At 49.8% G+C, this 23,496-nt stretch overlaps 1 protein-coding gene across 1 annotated transcript in view; it reads left to right on the top strand.

Annotated features, from left to right (window-relative positions):
- fat4 (FAT atypical cadherin 4) overlaps positions 1 to 17,924 on the top strand; it is a 93,224-nt gene extending 75,300 nt beyond the window's left edge. The window contains 10 exon segments of the mRNA XM_062524247.1: positions 6 to 312; positions 315 to 3,668; positions 5,486 to 5,590; positions 6,039 to 6,346; positions 9,038 to 9,123; positions 9,551 to 9,730; positions 10,360 to 10,484; positions 10,974 to 11,215; positions 12,711 to 12,972; positions 14,436 to 17,924. Of these exon segments, the coding sequence (XP_062380231.1) occupies positions 6 to 312; positions 315 to 3,668; positions 5,486 to 5,590; positions 6,039 to 6,346; positions 9,038 to 9,123; positions 9,551 to 9,730; positions 10,360 to 10,484; positions 10,974 to 11,215; positions 12,711 to 12,972; positions 14,436 to 16,339 (6,873 nt within the window). The 3' untranslated portion in view covers positions 16,340 to 17,924.
- Positions 17,925 to 23,496: the final 5,572 nt, after the last annotated feature.

Here is a 23,496-nt window from a genome sequence, read left to right as displayed (position 1 = left end):
ACAAGGACAACAGCTTCAGCATCAACCGGGTGACGGGGGCCATCCGCACCACCAAGCCCCTGGACAGAGAGAAGGCGGCTCAGTACGCTCTGAGGGTCAAAGCCACTGACCGGGGCAGCCCTCCAAAGAGCACCGCCGTTAAAGTCCTGATTAATGTCCTGGATGTGAACGACAACGCACCACGCTTCTCTAAGATCTTCAGCGCCTCGGTGCCAGAGAACGCGCCGGTAGGGTACACCGTCACCCGCGTGACGACCACCGACGAGGACGCTGGCGCCAACGCCATCAGCAAGTACTCCATCACCGACACAAGCCTCCGTTCGCCATCAATCCGAGCACAGGGGACATAACCATCAGCAGACCCCTGAACAGGGAAGACACAGACCACTACATTGCCAAAGTCTCTGCCCACGACTCTGGCTGGACTGTGAGCACGGACGTGACGATATTCGTCACCGACATAAATGACAACTCGCCGCGCTTCAGCCGGCCCTCGTACTACCTGGACTACCCCGAGATGACCGAGGTGGGCTCTGTGGTGACGCAGGTGTCGGCCACAGACCCCGACGAGGGTTTCAACGGGAAGATCTTCTACTTCATCAGGTCTCAGTCGGAGTACTTCCGGATCAACTCCAGCTCTGGGGAAATCTCCATCAAGCAGCAGCTCATGTATCAGAACTCCACCGGACACGGCAATCTCAACATCAATCGCCACAGCTTCATCGTCACAGCGTCAGATAGAGGGGTCCCTCCACTGATGAGTGAAACCACAGTCATAGTAAATGTAGTTGATAGCAATGACAATCCCCCTGTATTCGAATCCTCCACTTACTTCACCCCTGTAACCAAGAGCGTCAAGGTTGGCACTAAACTCATTCAAATCACTGCCTGTGACAAGAAAGACTTTGGTCTGAATTCAGAAATCGAGTATGCCATAACTGGTGGAAACAGCTCCAGCAAGTTCAAGTTGGACAAGCTGACTGGATGGGTTGGTGTGGCCTCCTCTTTGACCGCAGACACAAATAAGGTTTACCTCATCGAGGCCACTGCCAGAGACAAAGGCAACCCACCTCTCTTGGCTCGCACCACGATCCGAGTGGCTGTGACTGAGGAGAACCACCACACCCCGGAGTTCTCACAGAGCCAAGTCTCGGCCACGGTTCCAGAGAGCCTGAATGTCGGCACGGCAATCCGCACGCTGTCTGCCCGGGACAAGGATAAGGACAAGCAGATGAACGGCCTCATCACATACAGCATCACCACAGGCAATGAAGATGGCCTGTTTGCCATCAACAGCAAAACAGGGGTGTTGTCCTTAGCGCAACCACTAGACTATGAAACCAAGCAGAAGCATGAGCTAAGGGTGACAGCAACCGACGGAGGCTGGATCGCTAAAACCAGCTATGTCTCGTTGACTGTACACGTGTCTGACGTGAACGACAACCCACCTGTCTTCAATCCAGATGAGTATTTCCCAATCATACAAGAGAATGTTCCCAGTGGAACCACTGTGGTTAAAATGAATGCCACGGACAAAGACTCCGGGCCAAATGCCTTGATAGCTTACGTAATCCAGTCATCTGACAGTGACCTTTTCATAATTGATCCAAATACTGGAGTCATTACCACCCAGGGCTTTCTGGACTATGAGGCCAAGCAAGTGTATCACCTTACCGTCAAGGCTTTCAACGTGCCGGATGAAGAACGATGCAGCTTTGCCAATGTTAACATTCAGCTGAAGGGCGCCAACGAATATGTACCCCGTTTTGTCTCCAAGCAGTACTACTTTGAGGTCTCTGAGGCTGCACCAAAAGGCACGGTGATTGGCGAAGTGTTTGCAAGCGATCGTGACCTTGGAGAGGACGGCATCGTGTATTATTTGATTTTTGGAAAGAGCAGAAGGAAAGGATTTGGCATCAACCGAAAGACGGGGCAGATTTACGTCACGGGGCCCCTGGACCGTGAGAAGGAGGAAAAGATCTCGCTGCGAGTTTTGGCGAAAAACGCTGGCAGCATCAGAGGCGCCGACATTGACGAAGTGTTTGTCAACATCACCATCCTAGACGCGAATGATCCTCCAGTCTTCACCCAGGTGTTGTACGACGTCCAGGTGAGCGAGGGTCTCGCCCCAGGAGGCCTCGTCACGTTTGTCAGTGCAGAAGACTCGGACTCGGTGCCAAGCTGGAGCCGGTTCTCCTACTCCATCGCCCCTGATCAGGGCAAGAAGGCCTTCAGCATCAACCCCCAGACGGGCCAGGTGTCTGTGGATGCTGAGCTGGACCGGGAAACCACACCTGTGTACAACCTCACCCTCCTGGCCGTGGATACAGGGTCCCCATCCGCCACGGGGAGTGCGACTCTGATCGTGACCTTGGAGGACATCAACGACAACGGGCCCACGCTGGTGACGGTCAGCGGCGAGGTGATGGAGAACCAGAGGGCCGGCACTCGGGTCATGACCCTGGAAGCCACCGACCCGGACCTGGCGCCCAATCAGGGTCCGTTCTCCTACAGCCTGCTCAACGTGGGCTCCGCCAACAACTACTTCTCCCTCAGCTCCAAGGGCGAGCTCACCACGAGCCGCGAGATCGACCGGGAGCAAATCAGCGACTTCTATCTGTCTGTGGTCATAAAGGACTCCGGCATCCCGCAGATGTCCTCGACCGGCACTGTCCACGTCCAAGTCAACGATCAGAATGACAATCCCTCCGAGCCTCGTTCGGTGGAGATCTACGTCCACTACTTCGGGAACATGTTTCCAGGAGGCTCTCTGGGCGTCGTCAAGCCCCAAGATCCAGATGTGCAGGACACCTTCCAGTGTTCCCTCATTCCCCCGGCGGCCAGTTTGTTCAGCATACCTACGCGCACCTGTGACCTCAATTCCAACCCGCGCTCGACGGACGGCACTTTCGACCTGACGGTGCGCAGCAGCGATGGCGTTCACGGCGCCGTGAACAGCAACGCGCGCATCTTCTTCATGGGATTCAACAACGCCACGGTCGACAACAGCATCCTCATCAGACTCAAAAGCCACGGGGTCAAAAACTTCCTGACCAACCACTACCTGAGCTTTGTCCGTATCGCAAACTCCCAGTTGGCGGGGCTGGGCACCGGTGTCCAGCTATACGGTGCCTTTGAGCTCAACAATCAGACCTTCCTCATGGCCGCGGTGAAGAGGAGCCACGGTCAGTACGTCAACCCCAGCGGCGTGGCCACGTTCTTCCAGAGCATCCGCGACGTCCTCCAGAGACAGAGCGGCCTGCACATCGACTCCGTGGACCACGACCCGTGCACGCACAACCCCTGCCAGAACGGCGGCAGCTGCAAGCGTCGCCTCAGCGTAGGGCCCGGCATGAAGACGGAGGAGAGCGTGCCGGTCATCCTGGTGTCCAACCAGCCTCTCCAGCCCTACGCCTGCAACTGCCGCCCGGGCTACGCCGGCGCTCTGTGCGAGACGGACATCGACGAGTGCCAGCCGTCTCCCTGCCACAACGGAGGGACCTGCCACAACCTGGTGGGCGGCTTCTCCTGCTCCTGCCCGGAGGGTTTTACCGGCATGGCCTGCGAGAGAGACGTGAACGAGTGTCTTTCCAACCCCTGCAAGAACGGAGCGCTCTGCCAGAACTACCCCGGTGGTTTCAACTGCCTCTGCAAATCCGGATTTTCAGGTACCGTTCAGTGGTGTAGGAGTATTACAGAACTTTATGAGCAGCATAGTCACAGATGTTCAGCTCAGGCACACACACACACACACACACACACACACATACACAAATGCATACACACACACACACACACACACACACACACACACACACACACACACACACAGCACATACACACTTGCTGCACACGACCCTAGCCTCTTTTGGTCCAAGAAAAATATTTGCCTCCAAATGATTGCAGAGGTGTTGTAACCCAAGCATACAGGATCAACTGCCAAAAACAGTTTGCTGCTAGGGTTACTTGTTGGGGGGTATCAGCTGTGATGCATATCAACTTGTCATGTTTACTTTAATTGGAGGGATGATGCAGGATTGACCCCTGCTAAGGTCACTATCGTAGACTGTTCTCAGTGCGGCAGTGTCCAGTTTCACTCGAGTTGTCTGCTTCCGAAGGCCCTTTTGTGTAGAGAGAGAGCAAAGTTCTAATTGCATAGTGCTGTGTGAATCAGGAATTCACTCGGCTAGATTGCCACTTTGCGAATCTGAAGACGTGGCCAACACGTTCGCACTCATGACTAAGCGATGCGAGCATTCAAAAAATTGATCTCATTAGCCGGATCCGTCGCGTGTCAGCGCTTCACAAATAAATCATCGCTCTCTTGTGTTCTCACTCTCTCTCTCTCTAACTCTCTCTCTTCTTTCTCTTCAACTCTTTCTCTCTCTCTCACTCTAACTCTCTTCTCTCTCTCCAACTCTCTCTCACTCACTCTCTTCTCTCTCTCTCTCTCTCTCTCTCTCTCTCTCTCTCTCTCTCTCGCTTCTCTCTCTCTCTCTCTCTCTCTCTTTCTCTGCATGAGCACAATGCTCGCTCAATGCTCAGCACAGAGCACAGCACCACCACCGCCGCAGAGGGGTGAATATGGATAAGCATTTATGATAACATTTGTTCAAATCAGGTCTGTTTGGTCAGGTGCTCGCTGTAGCTCTTGGATGACTCCCCCCCCCCTCCCCTCTTGACTGGACCCGGCCACAGACATATCATCTCAGCCCAGAGAGAGCCTCTGACTCACCACTGTCCTCTTTTCCCTTTTTTATGACGGCCATAACAAATGAGCACGAGGCCTGGGCCTGCGTCTCCGCTACATGGAGATGAATTGCCCGGCTGTAGAATTACACCTATTGACTTACAGTAGTTTGCGTGGCCCGCCGCTGAACTCGTTCCGACTTCCTGTTTTCGTTTGCCCGGCCATGCTGGAGGAATTTACATCCTTTAAGCTATTTGTCTTATGGGCGCAGAAAACAAAACCACGGACTAAAAATACAACATGTGAATGAGTTAATTTGGTTGTGCGAATGCATGCATTTGTTTATGCATATGTGTCTGTGATTGTGTGTGTATGTGTGTGTGTGTGTGTGTGTGTGCAAGTCTATGTATATGTTTCTTGCACGTTTCCAGCACTGTCTCCTATCACATTTACGTTAGTTTGTTTTTCATTACATACTCTTTTTTTACTACCACTCAGAGCCATAGGGAGAGTCAGCATTTGCAGTGGTTAATGTTTTCATGACAGACACACATTTGCACCAGTGGTTTCTAAGAATGTCTTCTAAGTTTACAAGGTGCTAGTCCCCCGTGTTGTTTTGCTTAGGGAATGATGGAAAGCACCAGTGACAGAAGCTGGAACGGGGCGGAGAGAGAAAGAAAAAGAAAAAAAAATGCCCTGGTGGTTTCTCTGAGTTCCTGTGTTAACACTGCCTCTCCATATGCCTGTGTCATCCTCACCTCATCCATTTTAATTTGTGTTGTTTTATGAACCCAGGCAAAACCTGTGATTCCATCATCAATTACTGTGAGTGTAACCCATGTTTTAATGGTGGCTCCTGCCAGAACAGAGTGGATGGCTATTACTGCCATTGTCCATTTGGTAAGTAATAAAACTTCAAGGGCCTTCCAGGTGTCTTGGCCATTTCTGTTCTGGCCCATAGCCATAGAGTGTAACTTGGTCTTATAGCAGACATATCACTGCAAAGTAAAATAAGCCAAGAGGCTTTTAAAAGGGTTACTGTAATGAATTGTGAGCCTGATTTGGCATTACCTTTTTGTCTGTCTGCATTTTTTGCATTTTTTAAGTTTGTGCATGTACTTTCATAATGTTTTGTTTGATATGTCATGTTTTGATGTTGCATTTCTTATTCTCCCTTGAAAGAAAGGCCATTTGTCTGTTATGGGATTAGCAAAGCGTACTACCTTGACTTTGTCTTGGCGGGAGGTTTTGGACATTTTTGGGAAAGAATGTTAAATTGTTAAAGAAATGTTATAAAATGATTAATAAGTTATCGACGGCTCTAAAATATGAATTTCCTTTGCCGCAGGCGTGTTTGGAAAGCACTGTGAACTGAATAGCTACGGCTTCGAGGAGCTCTCTTATATGGAGTTTCCAAGTCTGGACCCCAACAACAATTACATATACATTAAGTTCGCCACTCTCATGAGTCACGCCCTGCTGATGTACAACCACGACAACCAGACTGGAGACAAGGCCGAGTTCCTTGCCTTGGAGATCGTGGACGGGCAGATGCGTTTCTCTTTTAACCTTGGCAGCGGGACTTATAAACTGATGACCACGATCAAGGTTTCCGACGGACAGTTCCATACAGTCATTGCCAGACGGACAGGGATGGTGAGTTACGACACGTCCTTCTTTTATAACTTCATTTGTCAGTCCGAATGCTCGCTCTCCCCAAATAGTTGTTATTCTAATGGTCATATTTTTTGCAACCCCAAAGACTATTAGAACAGACACATATCCATAAACAAACCCCACATTTTTTGGGTTTGTCTGCTGTGACCTTGTGTTGATTCTATTTGCCAAGAGCAGCATCCAAGATTGGGCCCTTGATTGCGTGTGAGTTTTTATGATGCTAATTTAAACTGCTCGCAACAATCACTCTGCTTAATGTCTTCAGTGCTATAATTGCATTTGATTGCTCTCCATGTTGTGATTTATAACAAAAGTGAAATTCTTTGCATTCGGTCGGTTCATTCTGCAGCCAGTCATTGGCTTGCACTAGTGTGGGGGAATTGGGGAGGGGGGATAAAAACAAAAAACCGACGCTGCCTGTCAAAGGTTTTATAATGTAAGTCTCCTGCCGGACTTGAGGTCTGTCATTCTCCAGCTGTGCTGTGGGACCTCTTAGGAAGCTGGTAAAATCGTTAAATTGTCAGCTTTTGAAATAGCGCAGAGTGACAAGATGGAAAAGGTACACAACCGCGTAGCGCGGTGAGAAAAGTGCCACGCTATCCCCTCTCACACGCTCACACTACAACACAAAACAGAAAAAAAAGTGTGTGTAGACGTGTGTGTGTGTGTGTGTGCGTGTTAGTGTAGGGTGAGGAATGGCGGTCGTCAGGTTCTCGACCTGGCGGGGGGAAACGCTGCGAGTGCATGCGTTGCATCACGGCCCAGAGTGCCGTGGCCATGTTCCCCGAGGCGGCGTGTAAAGAGAACCCGATCGCCGTGTTTGGAGAAGGTGATGTGGGTCAGTGAGGTGGGCCTGTGAAGGATTTCTTTCTTTTTTTTACCCCGTCTTTTCTTCCTCCTTTCCCCCGCTTTCTTTCCCTCCCTCCCTCCCTTCATCCTTCCCTCTCTTTCACCCCCCACCCCCCCCTCTACTCACCCCTGTCTCTCCTCGTGGATTTTTGAGCAGATGTTAAATCCATACACCAACTCCCCTCGTCCCTCCCGAGTTAAGTCCTACCCAAGAAAAGTCCGGGATAGTGTTGTTTTGGTAAGATGCGTATCCCACTCGCGGCGCGGGGCAAAAACTGGATTCTGCTTGTTATTCCTGTCATAATTAGCGTGCGTATCTGGGTTTTGGATGTACTCGGTTCGGGGAGCGGGGAGTGGGCGTCGGAAGAAAAGAGAGAGCTGCCGTGGCGAGGGGAGAGATGACAATGCCATCACACAAGACACTGTGTGTGTGTGTGTGTGTGTGTGTGTATGTGTGTGTGTCAAAGGAAAGAAGAGCCTCCATCTTTCCACTGACAATGAATCAGCCCCTGACCCACAAAGGGAAATAGACACTTGATCCTAGAGTTGTTTAAAGAAAGACAGAAAGAAAGAACCGAGAGGGGGGGAAAAATCAACTTGTTGCAGCAACTGTTTCACATCAGTACAGTGTGTCACAGTTGCATGTTTGCACATCTTGCTAAAAAATGAGAGAGAGAGAGAGAGAGAGAGAGAGAGAGAGAGGAACTCAAGTTCAGCATGAGGAGAAGTTGCGGCAGACAGTGAAGGCAATGTTTCAAATCAGATGTTGTGTCACGGCTAATTCTGTAGGTTTATGGTCCGCACCGAATGTTAACTAAACCAAAACTCGCTTCTGGTCTTTTGGTCACAGCGAGAGCGCATTTGATATCAATTTTTTCGGAGGCATTCCTCTTGAAGAAATGTGCTGCAGTTGCGCGAGACACTTGACAGTGTGTGTACTCTGCGGTCTGGACTGCGTTTCTTTGATCTGCGAGGAAAGGCATTAATAAAATGCCCATATGGCCGCTCTCTTAGTAGCGATGGCAAGAACAAAGCGGAAAAAGACAAATGACTCTTGTTTCCATTGTTGTCGGGGTATTTCATGAACTTGTTGCCTTGTAAAATAAAAGTCCCTGTGTATGTAATTAGTGTTCCGGATTTTTCCACACCCATCATGTTTCGGACTGTTCTCTCTCTCTCTCTCTCTCTCTCTCTCTCTCTCTCTCTCTCTCTTGTTCGCTCGTTCACTCCACATCCTTGATTTAGCGTAGGAGGAGCACAGCGATTCCCCTTTGCGTTTCAACACCTTTTGCAGGCCGTTCTCTTCTTTTCTCCTTTGACGGTTGAGTCCTGCTGGCTCTCCTTAGTCAGACTTCATGTGCTGAGCAAACAGTGCAGAGATGTGGAGGCGGAGGAAGGGTTGAGTTGGGTGAGGACAGCTCGTTAACGCTGCGTGGCCGAATGTATGTAGTGTTTCTGCACAGTGTCATGCCCGAGCGCTTATGATGCGCAGTGTGTATGGACAAATTTGGCGCTGTGGACTTCTTTTTTTTTTTTTTTTTTAGTGAGTGAGATGGGTATATTTAGAGAGAGGGGGATGAGAGTTGAGCACATGTGTACATTTGGGTGGGAGAGTTTGTGCTGAGCACAGGTTTGTGTTTGTGAGTGTTTGTGTGTGTTTGTGTGTTTGTATGTGTGAGTACAGTATATGTGTATGTGTGTGTATGTGTGTGTGTGTGTGTGTGTGTGTGTGTGTGTGTGTGTGTGTGTAAAAAGTTAGTTTACAGTAAAAGGGAATACCACCTGGTCCTAACCTGCTCTCTGCTCTTGTCGTTAACTAAGGCTGCGTCCCTCACCGTGGACATGTGTGGCGAGGACCAGGACCCGGGCTACTGTGCGGTCAGCAACGTGGCAGTGCACACCGACTGGTAAGACTCTCCACAAAGACCTCAGCCTGGCCTCCCCCCCGTCCTGTCCCATGTACTCCTTAATGACCCAACTGAGATGTGAGTGGCAGACTCAGAAGCAGTAATGCTGGGAGAGACCCTCCTCAAAGCCTCCCCCACATGTCATAAGAGCGATGGTATGCAGTTTGACCCCTACGATGAATAAAAAATGGTGAAGATGATGATGATGATGGGGGTTATTATGATGATGGATGACATTGTTTATGTTTATGATGATGGTCTGTGGCTGCGTTATGACAGAAATGGAGGGAGTGAGGGTCGCTGGGTTGTTGGAAGAGGGTCATTGACCGCCGCTTTTGGCGTCTCTCTCTTTCTCCGTCTCTCTCTCTCTCTCTCTCTCTCTCTCTCTCTCTCTCTCCCCCTCTCCCTCTCTGTGCACTCACCCCAGGATCCTGGACGTGCAGCCCAACAGGCTCTCGGTGGGGGGCGTCAGGTCAATAGAGCCCGTCCTTCATCGCCGGGGACAGGTCGCCACCCACGACTTCGTGGGCTGCATCATGGAGTTCGCCGTCAACGGCCGTCCGCTGGAACCCTCGCAGGCGCTGGCGTCCCACGGCATCCTTGACAGGTCTGGCTGCCACTCTCTTGAACCCCCCCCCCGGACACACACTCACACACACACACACACTCACACACACACACACACACACACACACACACACACACACACACACACACACACACACACATACATACAGTTCTCTTCACCCACCCTCTCATTGCCCACCACCACCACTGCCACCATAGAAAAACACTGTCCCAGCAGGACTCGAGCTATTCGGCCCAAAAATCTGTTTGCATGAGAGTGGAAAGACATTTTTATGACTGCAAAAAATAGCCTCCTTTTTTTCCCTCTCCCCCTGAAACCAACCGCAACAACTGAGTTGTCTTCAGTTTGTTTTTTTTTTTGCTCCAGCCCAGTTATGAATAGCTCTGAGGACACATCTTTTAATATGCAAATGTTGTGTTTCTGGGATGTTTTTTTGTGAGGCTTGGGATAACGCTCATCTGCCCGGGAGCCTCCTGAATAGCCATCTGACTGACTGGCGCAACCTGTTTGCTTCCCTTCATCTCTCTCTCTCTCCCTCCCTCCCTCTATCTCTCTCTCTATCTCTCTTTCCATCTCTCGCTCTTTCTCTCTCTCGCTCTTGTTCTCAATCTCTCTCGCTCTCTCTTTCTCTCTTCTCTCCCCCGTAGATGTCCCAGACTCGAGGGCGCCTGCACTGCCAGCCCCTGCCGGCATGGGGGCACCTGCGTGGACCACTGGTCCTGGCAGCAGTGCCAGTGTGTGGAGGGCTTCACCGGGAGCTTCTGCGAGAAGTGTGAGTCTCGTCTTTTCGACTTTGTCTCGTCTTTTGAGTTTTTGTCTCGTCTCGTCTCGTCTCGTCTCGTCTGGTCTAATACACCGCAGCCATTCAACATTCAAACTTTTCCCCTCACCAACGCAGTCATTCCTCTAAAAATGGATCCCACAAGACAAATTGACTGTGTTCTTTTCTTTCCCTTTTTTTTCGCAAAGCTGACAGTTTGAAGTGTCGCCACAACTATTTGTCTTTGACTAAAAAATCCACACACACACAAAAACAGACAGTGCATGTTTTGCCAAACAGCTTGTGAAATGTAAGTCTGTAAACTGTTTTGTTTGTCTTTCTCCTCTCTCTCTCTCTTCCCTTTCTCTCTCTCTCTGCCTTTCACACTCTCCCTCTTTCTGTCTTTCTCTAACTCTCTTTCATCTCTCTCTCTCTCTTTCTTTCTCTCCCTCTCTCTCATCCCTCTCTCTCTGTCTCTGTTTCCCCACTCCGTCCCCACAGACATCACCGCAGACACTGCCCTGTCTCTGGACGGCACCGGGCGTCTGGACTACTCCATGAGCCAGAGTCGGAAGCGGGACATCTTGCTGCGGAGGGCCCTGCAGGCCTCGGGGGCCGCGTCCGGGTCGTCGGGCGGCGGCGACGCGCCCAGGGACGGCAGCCTGGAGGTGAAGTTCCGCACGCGCAACAAGAGCGGCACGCTGCTCCACGTCCAGGAGAGCAGCAACTACACCACGGTGAAGGTGAGTTTTTCGGCCGCAGTTGAAACGTTCAAGCGTTCAAAATATGCGCGAGCTCTGCTTTGCTCGACGTGGGCCTCGCCTGGAAGTGGTTTCGCTCACCTCTTTTTAACAGAAACAGGCACCGACCAAAGGATGTGGGGAAGGGGGTGAGATGGAGACCAGCGTCACAAGGGTTCCATTTTTTATTTCGTTTTACTAGCTCAGCTCAAAGAACAGGGTCCAGTTAAATGAAGACTCACACTTCCCCCATTTTCCCTCTCCCCATCCATCTCCAGCACCACCCACCCCACACACACACACCCACCCAACCTCCACCCACTGCCCCAATAACCCAAACCCCAGCCCTAAACCACCAGCCCCTTCTCCATTAAAACATCATCCTGCACAGCCCCCGAGCCCAGGCCCCCAGCCCTCCACCACCCTCAGAAGCACAAGTGGAAGCAGCAGTCCTGGCTGCGGTTATTGGGTGATGGTGGCGTTGGCGTGTGTGTGTGTGTGTGTGTGTGTGTGTGTGTGTGTGTGTATGTGTGTGTGTGTGTGTGTGTGTGTGTGTGTGTTGGGTCATGTGTATGTGTGTGTGTGTGTGTGTGTGTGTGTGTGTGTGTGTGTGTGTGTGTGTGTGTGTGTGTGTCTGTGTGTGTGTGTGTTGGGTCGTGTGTGTGTGTGTGTGTGTGTGTGCGTGTGCGTGTGCATACTTATGTGCGTTTGTTGAGGGTGTGTGTGTGTGTGTGTGTGTGTGTGTGCATACGTGCACACGTGCACGTGCGTGTGTCTGCATACATGCGTCTGTATGCCCCCCCACCCCCCCATCCTCCCCATTAGCTCTGCGTTCGCTCAGTCTGATGCGGTTCAGAGGCCTGACTGATCCCGGGCATTTGTCCAACAGCCTGAGCTCTCATTCATCCTCCCAACCCCCCCCCCCAACCGCCCCAGTCCCCTCGGCTCTCCTCTCCTCTCTCTCCTCTCCTCTCCTCTCTGCCCACCACAAAGGGGGCCCCTTCAGTGTTGTTTTCCGGTGCTGTTGGCTGGTGAGGCCCCCAGACCCAGACCAAAGCCCACTGACCACCACTTTACATCAACTTCAGGAAGTATATCCAGCACTCCAAATGGAAGAAAGGAAAACCTCAGCTGGATGGATCCCAATGGGATGCCACACACTTACATTCCCTCTCTTTTTTTGACATTAAATGGTTAATTTTATGGACCGATAATTTTATCATGAGTATTTTTACTCTTTTGAGCATTTGAGTGCCATATAATGCCTCATACCTGAGAATGTGGAGTAGTACTATACAGTATATGTAGCTGTTGATCTACTGCTTTCTACTGCTCCCTACTGATATGAACAGCTTCTGCTCTGACTCACACACACTTACTTACACACACATACACACACGCACGTACACACACGCACACACACACACACACACACTTACTTACACACATACACACACTCAGACTATAAGTAAGACCTGTGATGTTTCTTTTCCCGCAGCTGAAGAACGGGAATCTGCAGTACACCTCGGACGCGGGCGTAGCGGGAAAGGTGGAGCGGACTCTGGCCGACGTGCCGCTATCGGACGGACAGTGGCACACCCTCGTCCTCCAGAAGAACGGAACCTCCACCTCGCTCCGCCTGGACGGTGCCCACCTCCGCGTCATCCCGCACACCACCCAGGACTTCGGGGGGGTCAACGTCCTGACCATGTCCGTCGGAGGCGTCCCTCCCGGTCCGGCGCAGCCCAAATCAAGCCCAGGTCAGTATCGGGAGATGGATGGGCCGAGAAAACGATACGTTCATTGGCCAAGTGCCGGAGGTTGTTTCCTCTGTGGAATACCAGAATGATTAGGTCAATTATAGAACTGTCAGGGTTCGTCTTTTCTCCTTTCCTTTCCTCTCTCAATGAGCTGCAACCGGTTCAATTCAAAAGAAATTCCAAAACAATCCCCTCAGATCAATAGTAGATATGTTTCGTGTCAGCCAAAACGAATCATGCCTTGGATTGGTGCTGCGTTTTTTTTTTTCTCTCATCTTTTCTCTTTCTTTTTTAATCTCGAAAAATCTCAAACAAGTCACGCAGACGAGCCAGAGGGCTTTCTGGGGTTAGTGTCTTATTGTTGGGGCCTCGTGTTTCCTTGGATCGCCCCCTAATTCACAGCTCACATTTCCTTACGGCTCCGACTGGAGGAAACTCTGCAGTGGAGGTGAGACGGAGGTCTTCCAGAGAGAGGGAGGAGATGAGACATTAAATGTCTTGACATCTGGCAGAAAACAAGCCGTCGCAGGGGGAAGGAATGGTGGACTTATATGGCAACATGTCTGATCAAGTCTGATCTGTGGGCCCCATTCACACCGAGCCGTATCAGTGGCGCTGCTCGGGAAGATAGGTTTGTTTTTAAGGCGCGGGGCTCGCACGTTATTTAGAGTGCCGTGATTGTGCTTGCCAGGGGTGTGTGTGTGTGGGGGGTTGGGGGTAGATGGCTAAGGGGCCTGTAACGTTTTTGAGGTTTGGTAAATAGAAACAAAAGGTCTTCATTGGGACCAACTCAGTGGATTCCATCTATACGCATTAGCGATTCCATGTTGTGAAGTGAGGCGAGGTTTAAAATTGTCACAACAATATATTTCTTCCAGATGCATGTCCTTAATGCGTGTTTAGAAAAATAAATAATCATGGAATGTTGCATTTTAGATATGTTTATGCTGTAGATATACTGTGTACATATACTGTTTACATATACTGCATACTCTATACATTTTATCTATATATATTACAGTATATATCTCTTCATTTTGATGGAATGTTTCCCTTCAGTTATGCATTTGATTTGATCAAAATTGATTTGTTGAGAATTCCTCCAACAGGAAATCTCTTGAAATATTGGCCGATTCTGCGCCGTTTTCCCATCCAAACAGTTTAGAAGACTGCCTTGATTATAGCTTTTACTCCGAATGTTGGCAAAGAAAACAAGTGATAAATCTCGGCTCACTTGGACGGTACCCCGTCGCGGCCTATTTGTTGTCTTGATCTCCCTCCAGAGTGGCTTCCTGTTATCTGAACAACTCCCTCTTTCTTCCCCCCTCTCTCTCTCTCTCTCTCTCTCTCTCTTTCTCTCTCTCTCTCTCTCTCTCTCTCTCTCTCTCTCTCTCTCTCTCTCTCTCTCTCTCTCTCTCTCTCTCTCTCTCTCTTTCTCTCTCTCTCTCTCTCTCTCTCTGCAGGTTTTGAGGGCTGCTTTGCCTTCGTGAAATACAACGGCGAGAACCTGCCGTTCAGCGGCGAGCACAGCTCGGTGGCCATCTCCAAGTCGGACCCGTCGGTGAAGATCGGCTGCCGCGGGCCCAACCTGTGCGAGAGCGGCCCGTGCTGGGACGGCCTGATGTGCGTCAACCAGTGGTACACCTACCAGTGCATGCCGCCGGGCGACTGCGCCTCCAACCCGTGCCAGAACCGGGGCAGCTGCGAGCCGGGCGGGCCGACGCGCGGCGGCTTCACCTGCGTCTGCGAGGAGCAGTACACGGGGCGCACGTGCGAGACGCTGGTGGCGTGCCTGGGCGTGCAGTGCCCGCCGGGCACCGTCTGCAAGGCGGCCACCAACGGCGGGTTCGCGTGCGCGGCGGGCGCCGCCGCCTCGGAGATGACGCTGCCCATCTGGGCGGTGCCCGCCATCGTGGGCAGCTGCGCCACCGCCCTGGCGCTGGTGGTGCTCGGCCTGATCCTGTGCAACCACTGCAGGGGCCGGCGCAACAAGAGCAAAGTGCCAAAGGAGGAGAAGAAGCCCAAGGAGAAGAAGAAGAAGAAGAAGAAGAAGGGCAGCGAGAACGTGGCCTTCGACGACCCCGACAACATCCCGCCGTACGGCGACGACATGACCGTGCGCAAGCAGCCCGAGGGCAACCCCAAGCCGGACATCATCGAGCGCGAGAACCCCTACCTGATCTACGACGAGACGGACATCCCGCACGGCAACGAGACGGTGCTGCCCAGCGCGCCCTGCGCCCCCTGCCCGGGCCCCGAGGCCGAGATCGAGCACTACGACATCGACAACGCCAGCAGCATCGCGCCGTCCGACGCCGACATCATCCAGCACTACAAGCAGTTCCGCAGCCACACGCCCAAGTTCTCCATCCAGCGCCACAGCCCGCTGGGCTTCGCCCGCCAGTCGCCCCTGCCGCTGGGCGCCAGCAGCTACTCCTACCAGCCGGCGTACGCCCAGGGCCTGCGCTCCACGCCGCTGAGCCACTCGGCGTGCCCGACGCCCAACCCGCTGTCGCGGCACAGCCCGGCGCCCTTCGCCGGCAAGCCGCCGTCCACCTTCTACCGCAGCAGCCCGGCGCGCGAGCTCCACCTGGCGCGGCGCGAGGGCAGCCCGCTGGACCTGCACAACGAGGGCGTGTTCAACTACGCCACGCGCCTGGGCCGGCGCAGCAAGAGCCCGCAGACCATGGCGGGCCACGGCGGGTCGAGGCCCGGCAGCCGGCTGAAGCAGCCCATCGAGCAGATCCCCCTGGAGACGGGCCCGCCGGTGGGGCTGTCCATCGAGGAGGTGGAGCGGCTGAACACGCCGCGGCCGCGCAACCCCAGCATCTGCAGCGCCGACCACGGCCGCTCCTCGTCGGAGGACGAGTGCCGGCGGCCGCTGTCGCGCGTGCGCAACCCGGCCGACGGCATCCCGGCGCCCGAGTCGTCGTCCGAGAGCGACTCGCACGACTCCTTCACCTGCTCCGAGATGGAGTACGACCGCGAGAAGCCCGTGGCGTACGGCTCGCGCGTGCCCAAGCTCTCGCAGGTCAACGAGTCGGACGCCGACGACGAGGAGTACGGCGGGCGGCTCAAGCAGCGGCGCTACTCCAGCCGCCGGGCCGAGGGCGGACCCGCCGCCGGCGCCCAGGCGCCCCTCACCGAGCACCACCACCACACGCTGCCCCACAAACTGGGCTCGCAGGCGGGCAGCTTCAACTGGGACAACCTGCTGAACTGGGGCCCCGGCTTCGGCCACTATGTGGACGTATTTAAAGACCTCGCCCTGCTCCCCGAGAACGCGGCGGTGAAAGACATTGAGATGAACAGTGGGGACGGGTCAGTGACCATCCTGAACGAAGGGGAGGCCGAGCAATACGTATGAGACTATTTATTCGCTCGCGCTCACACATCCACGGAGTCTGTTCGTTCGGCTCGCAGAAATCAAGACTGTGTCGGGTTTTGTGAGCGGGAGGATGTTAGCAATAAGTACGTGGACTCTCGTTTTCTTTGTTTTTGAAATAGGACGACCTTAGATGCAGTAAGGCAGAAAATTCAATAGACAGCCAGCTCTTTTGTTTGCCAGTCAACTTCACACGATCATTGATCTGTCAGATGATGTCAACGTCCATGTGTTCAAACATGACATGGTGTGCTCCAAAAAATGAGGCCAAGTCCGAACGATTGTCTGGACCTCTAAGAGGATCCATATGCACAAAATCAAATTTAACTGTCACTTATTACCAATATTACAGTTTGGTTTCAAAATGTTCCTGTCACGCTCTTAACTTTTTGAGATAAGATAGCAATAGAAGCAAGACGTTCAGCCGCCGAATTCCAAGGCCATAGCATTACAGAAACCAAGCCCGTGTCCTCCCCATCTGTTATTCTTCATAAGGAGAAGCATGTGTTTGATCCACATGCACCTGTACGTATTAAATACACCCCTCGGTGCAAAAATGAACACAGCGGTTAGCCAACACACTAATCAAGTCCTGCCAATGTTATGTGAAAAGGATTAGTAACTACCCCTACATTGTTGCTTTTGTTGGGGTTTTTTTCTTATCTGAATGACAGGCTAAGCATTCTTCGAGCTGAGAATAATTAAGAGTCTGCCTTATAGACATTTGAGGAGCTATTGGAGAGTGGTGAAGTGCTCTCTTTGTTATTGTGGTGTTGTTGTTGCTACGGGGGACTGGGGGTTGAGTTGCGTCGGCGACGGAATCCAGCAGGCTGAAAGTGTTCACGGACTGGCCAAAGGGAAGATTGGAGCATGGCTTATGGACGCCATCCCAACATCAAACCCACCCCACAAAAAAAAAAAAAACTATGAAGTTGTGTACATTTTTATTATTTTTATTTTAAGAAAATTGTGGAAGACATTGTTCTCGGTGTTGTTGTATGTTTTGTTTTGTTTGTTTTGTTTTGGTCCAGTATTTTTAAAGGTGTACTGTTTCTACGTTTTTTTACTGTTTATTAACTTAAAGTACTTAAGCAGTGTTTTTATGGATATTTTCATATGCTGGAAATTATGTTCTTACTTTCAGGGAAAGTAAGACTGAAGTACTTATTTTTTACATTTGTTACTTATGTAACATCAGTATTTTCCATTTTTGATAAAACTATAACATACTGTATGCTTTATACATGTAAAAGCCAATAACAGAATAAAAAAATATTTATTTAAAATATTCATTATTCCATCCTAACACCACTATGTAAATCTGTAGAATGTATTGAGCCAAATTTAACCTTAACCTTGGAAGTCCCCGAGGGTTGTCCTAAAATAGAGACAGCTTAAGCGAAACCCTTGGGCCTTGATAGCACTTTGGTAGTGTGGGTGGTAAGGTATTCAATACGCACAGAGCCCTGTGTGCATTCCGACGAGAGTTTAAAGAAAGCCTGAACTGACTGGAACAAAACATTTTAAAAAGGCCGTCAAGGGCCCAAATGAAACGGAGCCACCGCGCTCGCAAGCCAAGCACAACACCAGGAGGACACAGCGACGCGGGGCCCTATATTGCTTTCAGCAATTATTTACATCTGGCCCCACGGAGCCAGGCAGGGGCCCGACGATCCCGGAATGCGTCGTGCTTATCTTCTCCGTCATCGAGAGCGCAGGGTACGTGGGGGAGAGTGAGAGAGAGAGAGGGAGAGAGAGAGAGAGAGAGAGAGAGGGAGAGGGAGGGAAGGAACGTGGCGAAGAGTGACAGCCTGGGGGCCATGTGCGAATTCGCTCCGTGGCCCTTTTACGGCCGCCACTGCCACTGCCGCCGCCGCCGCGTTCCTGCGGAGGCCGATGTTGATGAAACCTCCCGGAGGATTCCGCGCTCATGCCAGTGTTCAAACAATTGCGGACGGCCATGATATCAACAAACAGAGAACATACAGCACCCTCTTGTAAACAGGGAAGACAATGAATCCCAATACACTTCACTGTGTTCCTTTAATGTGCAAGTGGCATGCTGAGCTCTGCACTCTGGAAAGGGCAAGAAAGAGAGAGAGAGAGAGAGCGATAGAGAGAGAGAGCAGAGTAAAGTAAAGCTAATGCCGTTTCCATTTCAACTATGTCAACAAGAGTTTACACACAGCCACATCACAGCAGCTAGTATATACGGCACAATCATTTACATGTTGCTGTATCATTCAGTCCTCAGTGCTAATCTGTCTGAACTACTCATTAGTATCTCATGGTGAACTAATGATGGACGAGCTTGTGGTAGTATGGAGCGGTAATTGATCAAATCACTTGGGGACGGGAACTAACATCCTCTGACCACTTTCATCAACTTGGGATTTCTGTAGGTTACCATGATTGCATGTTTGTTTATGCCATCGCAGCATGATCGAAGCTGAGCGTTTAAATGAGTCTCCAGGCCCTGTGGATGTGAAGTAAGGCGAAGTCGATTTCCCATGGAGGTTTGTTTGTTTGTTTTTTCGTGGGTCGGAGATTGACACATCCACAAGTGTCGTCTACTACGGTGTCGTCTTTTACAGTAATAGACTGCTGTCTGCTCTGGTATGTCTTCTTCAGTCAAGGCTGAAATTTATGTGTGTGTGTGTGTGGTAGGATGACACTATTGGTGACCTCCTTCTTGAACCCTCAAAGCCGAGGATGTACATTTGGGATGCCGTGCTGATCTCGAGGACTCACTCACTGTCAGCATAGTAGTTTAACGTGTAATTAAAATTACCACCGAGTTCCAAAAGTGGGCTCGTTGATCTCCCAAATATACATTAGGGGTCTCTTTGAACTATGATTTAATTTGAGTATTATCGCTCATCAGTTTTTTGGCCATTATAGTAGTCTTGCTCTGTGAAGTGCTTCACAAATAACAACTGGTTAGACTGGTACCATGTGATACCACTGATATGGTTGTCCATGGAGGACATGATAAATTCAATGAATAAAACAAGACACAGCAGTAGTCACTTCATCTCTAAATAAACACAAAATGTTCATCAAAGTGATCGTCGCCTCTTTTATCTCTGTGGTTTTTGATCTATTATAAAGCTTTAATGTGTAATAGATGAACATAGGCATGGGCCTGCTATTCCCAATATGTCTTTGTAGCATCTCAAGCCGTGCAGCAAAAAGCAGATCCAGAGGTATGCGGCATTCGATATTACTGGGGCTAGGTCTTTCAGAGGTCTCCGAAATGGATCATAAGCTAAGAGCAGCACATCCAAGAACATGTCCCGTTTGTCCCCGCGATACTTCCAGCACCAGATCGACAAATTATCACCCTGTCTTAAGGGAGGGTTTCGGATCACATCTGTATCAAAGCTGTGGATTTGGGCTGGATGCGTTGCCGCCGTGCCGACTGTAGTCGGGCCAAGCGTTCCCCCTCTCAACAGGCATGGGAAACATCAGAGATCGAAAGTGCAGCGAGGAGAAGCGCACATCTGCATATTTGTCTGCGACTGCTGTTGCTGCCGCTGGCTTTTTAGTTTTTTTTTTTTTTTTTGATGAGATGCTCTCTGTAAACAGCAGGAGGATTTAAGAAATGTCTCACAGCGCTCTTTTTGGAACTGTGAGCATAGTGGTAAATGTGAGATCGGCGCCGTCCTTTGATTGCACCCCCCACCCCCCCCAGGCGCATAGGGTGTGTTCTGATGTCCATGTTCCGAGATGACCCATATGACAGGAAACCTCCACCAAAGTGCGTAACTCAGGCAAGAGCATTGTCAAAAGGTAAAAAAAAAAAACAATCATCACAACAAATGTGGCACATGTGTGGACATGTGGTTTTGATTCACACCATGACAAAGTACTGTTTCAGCATTTTTTTTTTTTGCTCTTGTTTAATTCATGGCATCGCTGACTAAAGTGCCTCAGTGCTCTGGGTGTTTTGCCAGCTTTCGGAGCTGTCTGCGGACAGAGGAAGGCGGGGTGGGGGTGGGGCGGGGTGGGGGGAGAGAAGGCACTTTAGCCTTTACTAAGCCAATTCTACTGTTCCCAAGGGTGAGGTGTGTGCTGTAAGGTCTTTGGTATGAGCAAATTCACCTTCAGGGTATCTTACACAGAAAACATGGCCGACTGTTTTTCTTTCTTTTGAGACCGACCTAACTTTGAATTATGCTGCAAAAGACAATGCGCCCAAGGCGGGAAGGGAAAGGATCCTTTGGGTTCATTTTTAGAAAAGTCACAAGTCATAAATCGTAAATCGATGTTTCAATGAAAGCCCTGGGCTATGAAAAGAAAATGGAGGGGCCTTCGCGAAGTCCACCGTCCATCCTTTATGGGAGCGTAAATCAATGATGGTCAGCAAGAAAATAACACACAAGGCTGACAAAACCCCCACGTACGAAACCGCATGGCACACACAAATAACCGTGTCTGCCAAAGCTCCGCACAGGCAAGTATGCCTCTGTGGCCGAATCCTCTGGTCCAGTGTTTACCTTGTCTGACCACTACCCCACCATAAGACACTGAGCGCATTCCGACCGAAATTCTGCAACAATAGGAATGCCACGGGCCCAGAGGTTACAGTTTCGGCTGCGGTGGAGAGGAGGACTATAAAGGACGGGGGAAAGTGGCGACTGACTTGTAGAAAAAGAAAAACAAATGCCTGCAAGAATGTGTTAGTGGCAAAGAGCGGCACAGTAGCTCTCCTCAGCTCAGCCACAGGGGTGTTTGCTGTTTCAAATAAATGGGGCCGTCTCCGCCTTGCCAATATCATAGCCTCTCACCTAGTAGAGACGCCGCATTCTGCTGAGGAGTTACATATCTTTGTTCCGTATTAAAGTACATGTCAAAATACTTTATTGTAGTGAAATTCACAAGAATCTGCAAGGAAACATCAAGAATTTGTTGTGCAGCTAGATCAGTAATACTATCAATAAATCCTGAACCGCAATCAGTCATACTTGAACCAGCACTTCAGTCAGTTGACAAACTAACCGTATTAACTAGCCAAAAAGTTTCCAATGGCCAGAATGATTTATGTGTCTTATATTAATGTTTATACAGAATATTTCCTGACATGTAGGCCAGTATGATCATTCTGGCAGTCTTAGTATCAGATATTTCTACATTGTACTTCACCAATACCTCACTATGCATAAACAATAATTTATTCACACAGACGCGTTTCGGCGCTCTGCCTTCCTCAGTGTGTGAGGAAGACACACTGAGGAAGGCAGAGCGCCGAAACGCGTCTGTGTGAATAAATGATTGTTTATGCATAGTGCGGCCTATCTCTTGTTTCCATGATAGTCTATACTTTGGTCAGCACTTTTAAAAAAGTTATAAGTCTTGAGTGAAGCCTGCTCCTACCTTTATGAACTTCACCAATACCTCACATGTCCTCTACACTGTGTGTGTGTGTGTGTGTGTGTGTGTGTGTGTGTGTGTGTGTGTGTGTGTGTGTGTGTGTGTGTGTGCTCACAGTTCAAAGGCTTTCTATGGAGTTCTTACATACACATACACACACACAGACACACACACACACACACACACACACACACACACACACACACACACACACAACACCCATTTCAGGTCCTACCGTGTACTACTGAAAGTTATCTTGACTAACAGACCATCTTGAATTTCAATACATTACATTACATTTTAATGAGAACATTCCTGTGTGTGTTCGTTTGTATTTATAATAATCCATATAAGGCTTTTATGGCAATCTGTCAAACCCCTTTAAGTATCAATAATGAAGGGCCTAATCCAAATTTCTGATGGGATATAGTTTAAAAGATAGTTTCTAAGCTACCACACAAACTGATAAATAAAGACAATTAAAACGCCAAACGTACCATGATAAGACAGTGTAAACATACCATCTTAATGAGATTATGAAGAACTAACGTCACATACTTTGTTTTATTGAGTGTTAGCGCTCTGTTGCAGTCTAGCAGCTATGCTAGTTAGCATTGCCAAAAATAATTTAATAGCTGTGTAGCTTTATTTGAAGAACTTTCTTAAAAACAAGCTTCTTTTATTATCATTCAACACACAGGGCATGCGCAATAAGCCGCGAAATAAAAATCACGTACAAATAAATTCCTTTCCCTTTCTGTTGCCGAACGCGCAGACAAACTTGGCAGCTGTTTAAAGCACATTAATTTCAACAAGAAAAACATTCATTGACTAATTGTCTCCTTCAGTCATTGGGCACCTCCATGGCTGCATTCCCCCCAGGCTTTCCCATGCCCTGCTATCTTTTCTCCAGGCCTAATCTTTTCATTCTGTCAGGCCAGGCCCCTCTCTCTCTCTCTCTCTCTCTCTTTCTCTCTCTCCCTCTCTCCCTCGGCCGCCTCAATGCTATTTCCAAGGTCTGGTCTTCATGCTAATCGTCTTTCAATGCCCTGGTTACCTCCCATGCTCAGTCTGCTCAGCTCCTGCACCTTACTTAATTCCCCCCACTGTGGGCCTTCCAGCACTCTGCTATATATGGGAGTCTGTTACCATTCAGAGGGAGGGAGAAGGAACTGTACAAATATAGAGAGATTTATTTATTTACCATGTTTTATAATCATCAAATGAAAATTTTGAGGGAAAAGGCTTAAAAAAAAACTTTGCTTTAAAAGTGTTATTTATAGTGATACATCATTATTTATATATGTATTTATTTATTTATTCCAAGCTTCTTTTTCTGGTCTGTTTTTCTCTCTTTCTCTGTTATTGTTTTTTGAATAGAATGATTCTCTCCCAGTTTCGACTGGGTGCATTTGATAGTGCTGGTGTTGTGAGCGCCTGGTGGAGTGTTGAATGTAATCTTCACTGCGGGAATAACTGTTAATATCCAGTTGTCCCTTTACTGACACTGTGAAAGTATCAATCTAGTGTGGTTAAAAAAAAAAGCCATTCAAAAGATGGCAGGCTTACTCATTACATTGACAGCCTACTACATTTGAGAGACAGCCAGCTCACTCACGGTCTCCCGACTGATGAAAGAGGACCTCTAAATCGAGCCGTGTGCGGTGTGCAGCCAACACGGGAGGTTATGAAAATCATAGCTCAGTAAAAGTAAAAGAAGGGACGCGGCTTTAGCGGGTTAAATGAGAGCAGCTCTCTCTGAGGCC

The sequence above is a fragment of the Sardina pilchardus genome, chromosome 21 (genome assembly GCF_963854185.1).
Source record: "Sardina pilchardus chromosome 21, fSarPil1.1, whole genome shotgun sequence".
NCBI classification, from domain to species: Eukaryota; Metazoa; Chordata; class Actinopteri; order Clupeiformes; family Clupeidae; genus Sardina; species Sardina pilchardus.
Note: the sequence above shows the minus strand (reverse complement) of the source record. Positions and strands in the feature narration are given on the sequence as shown.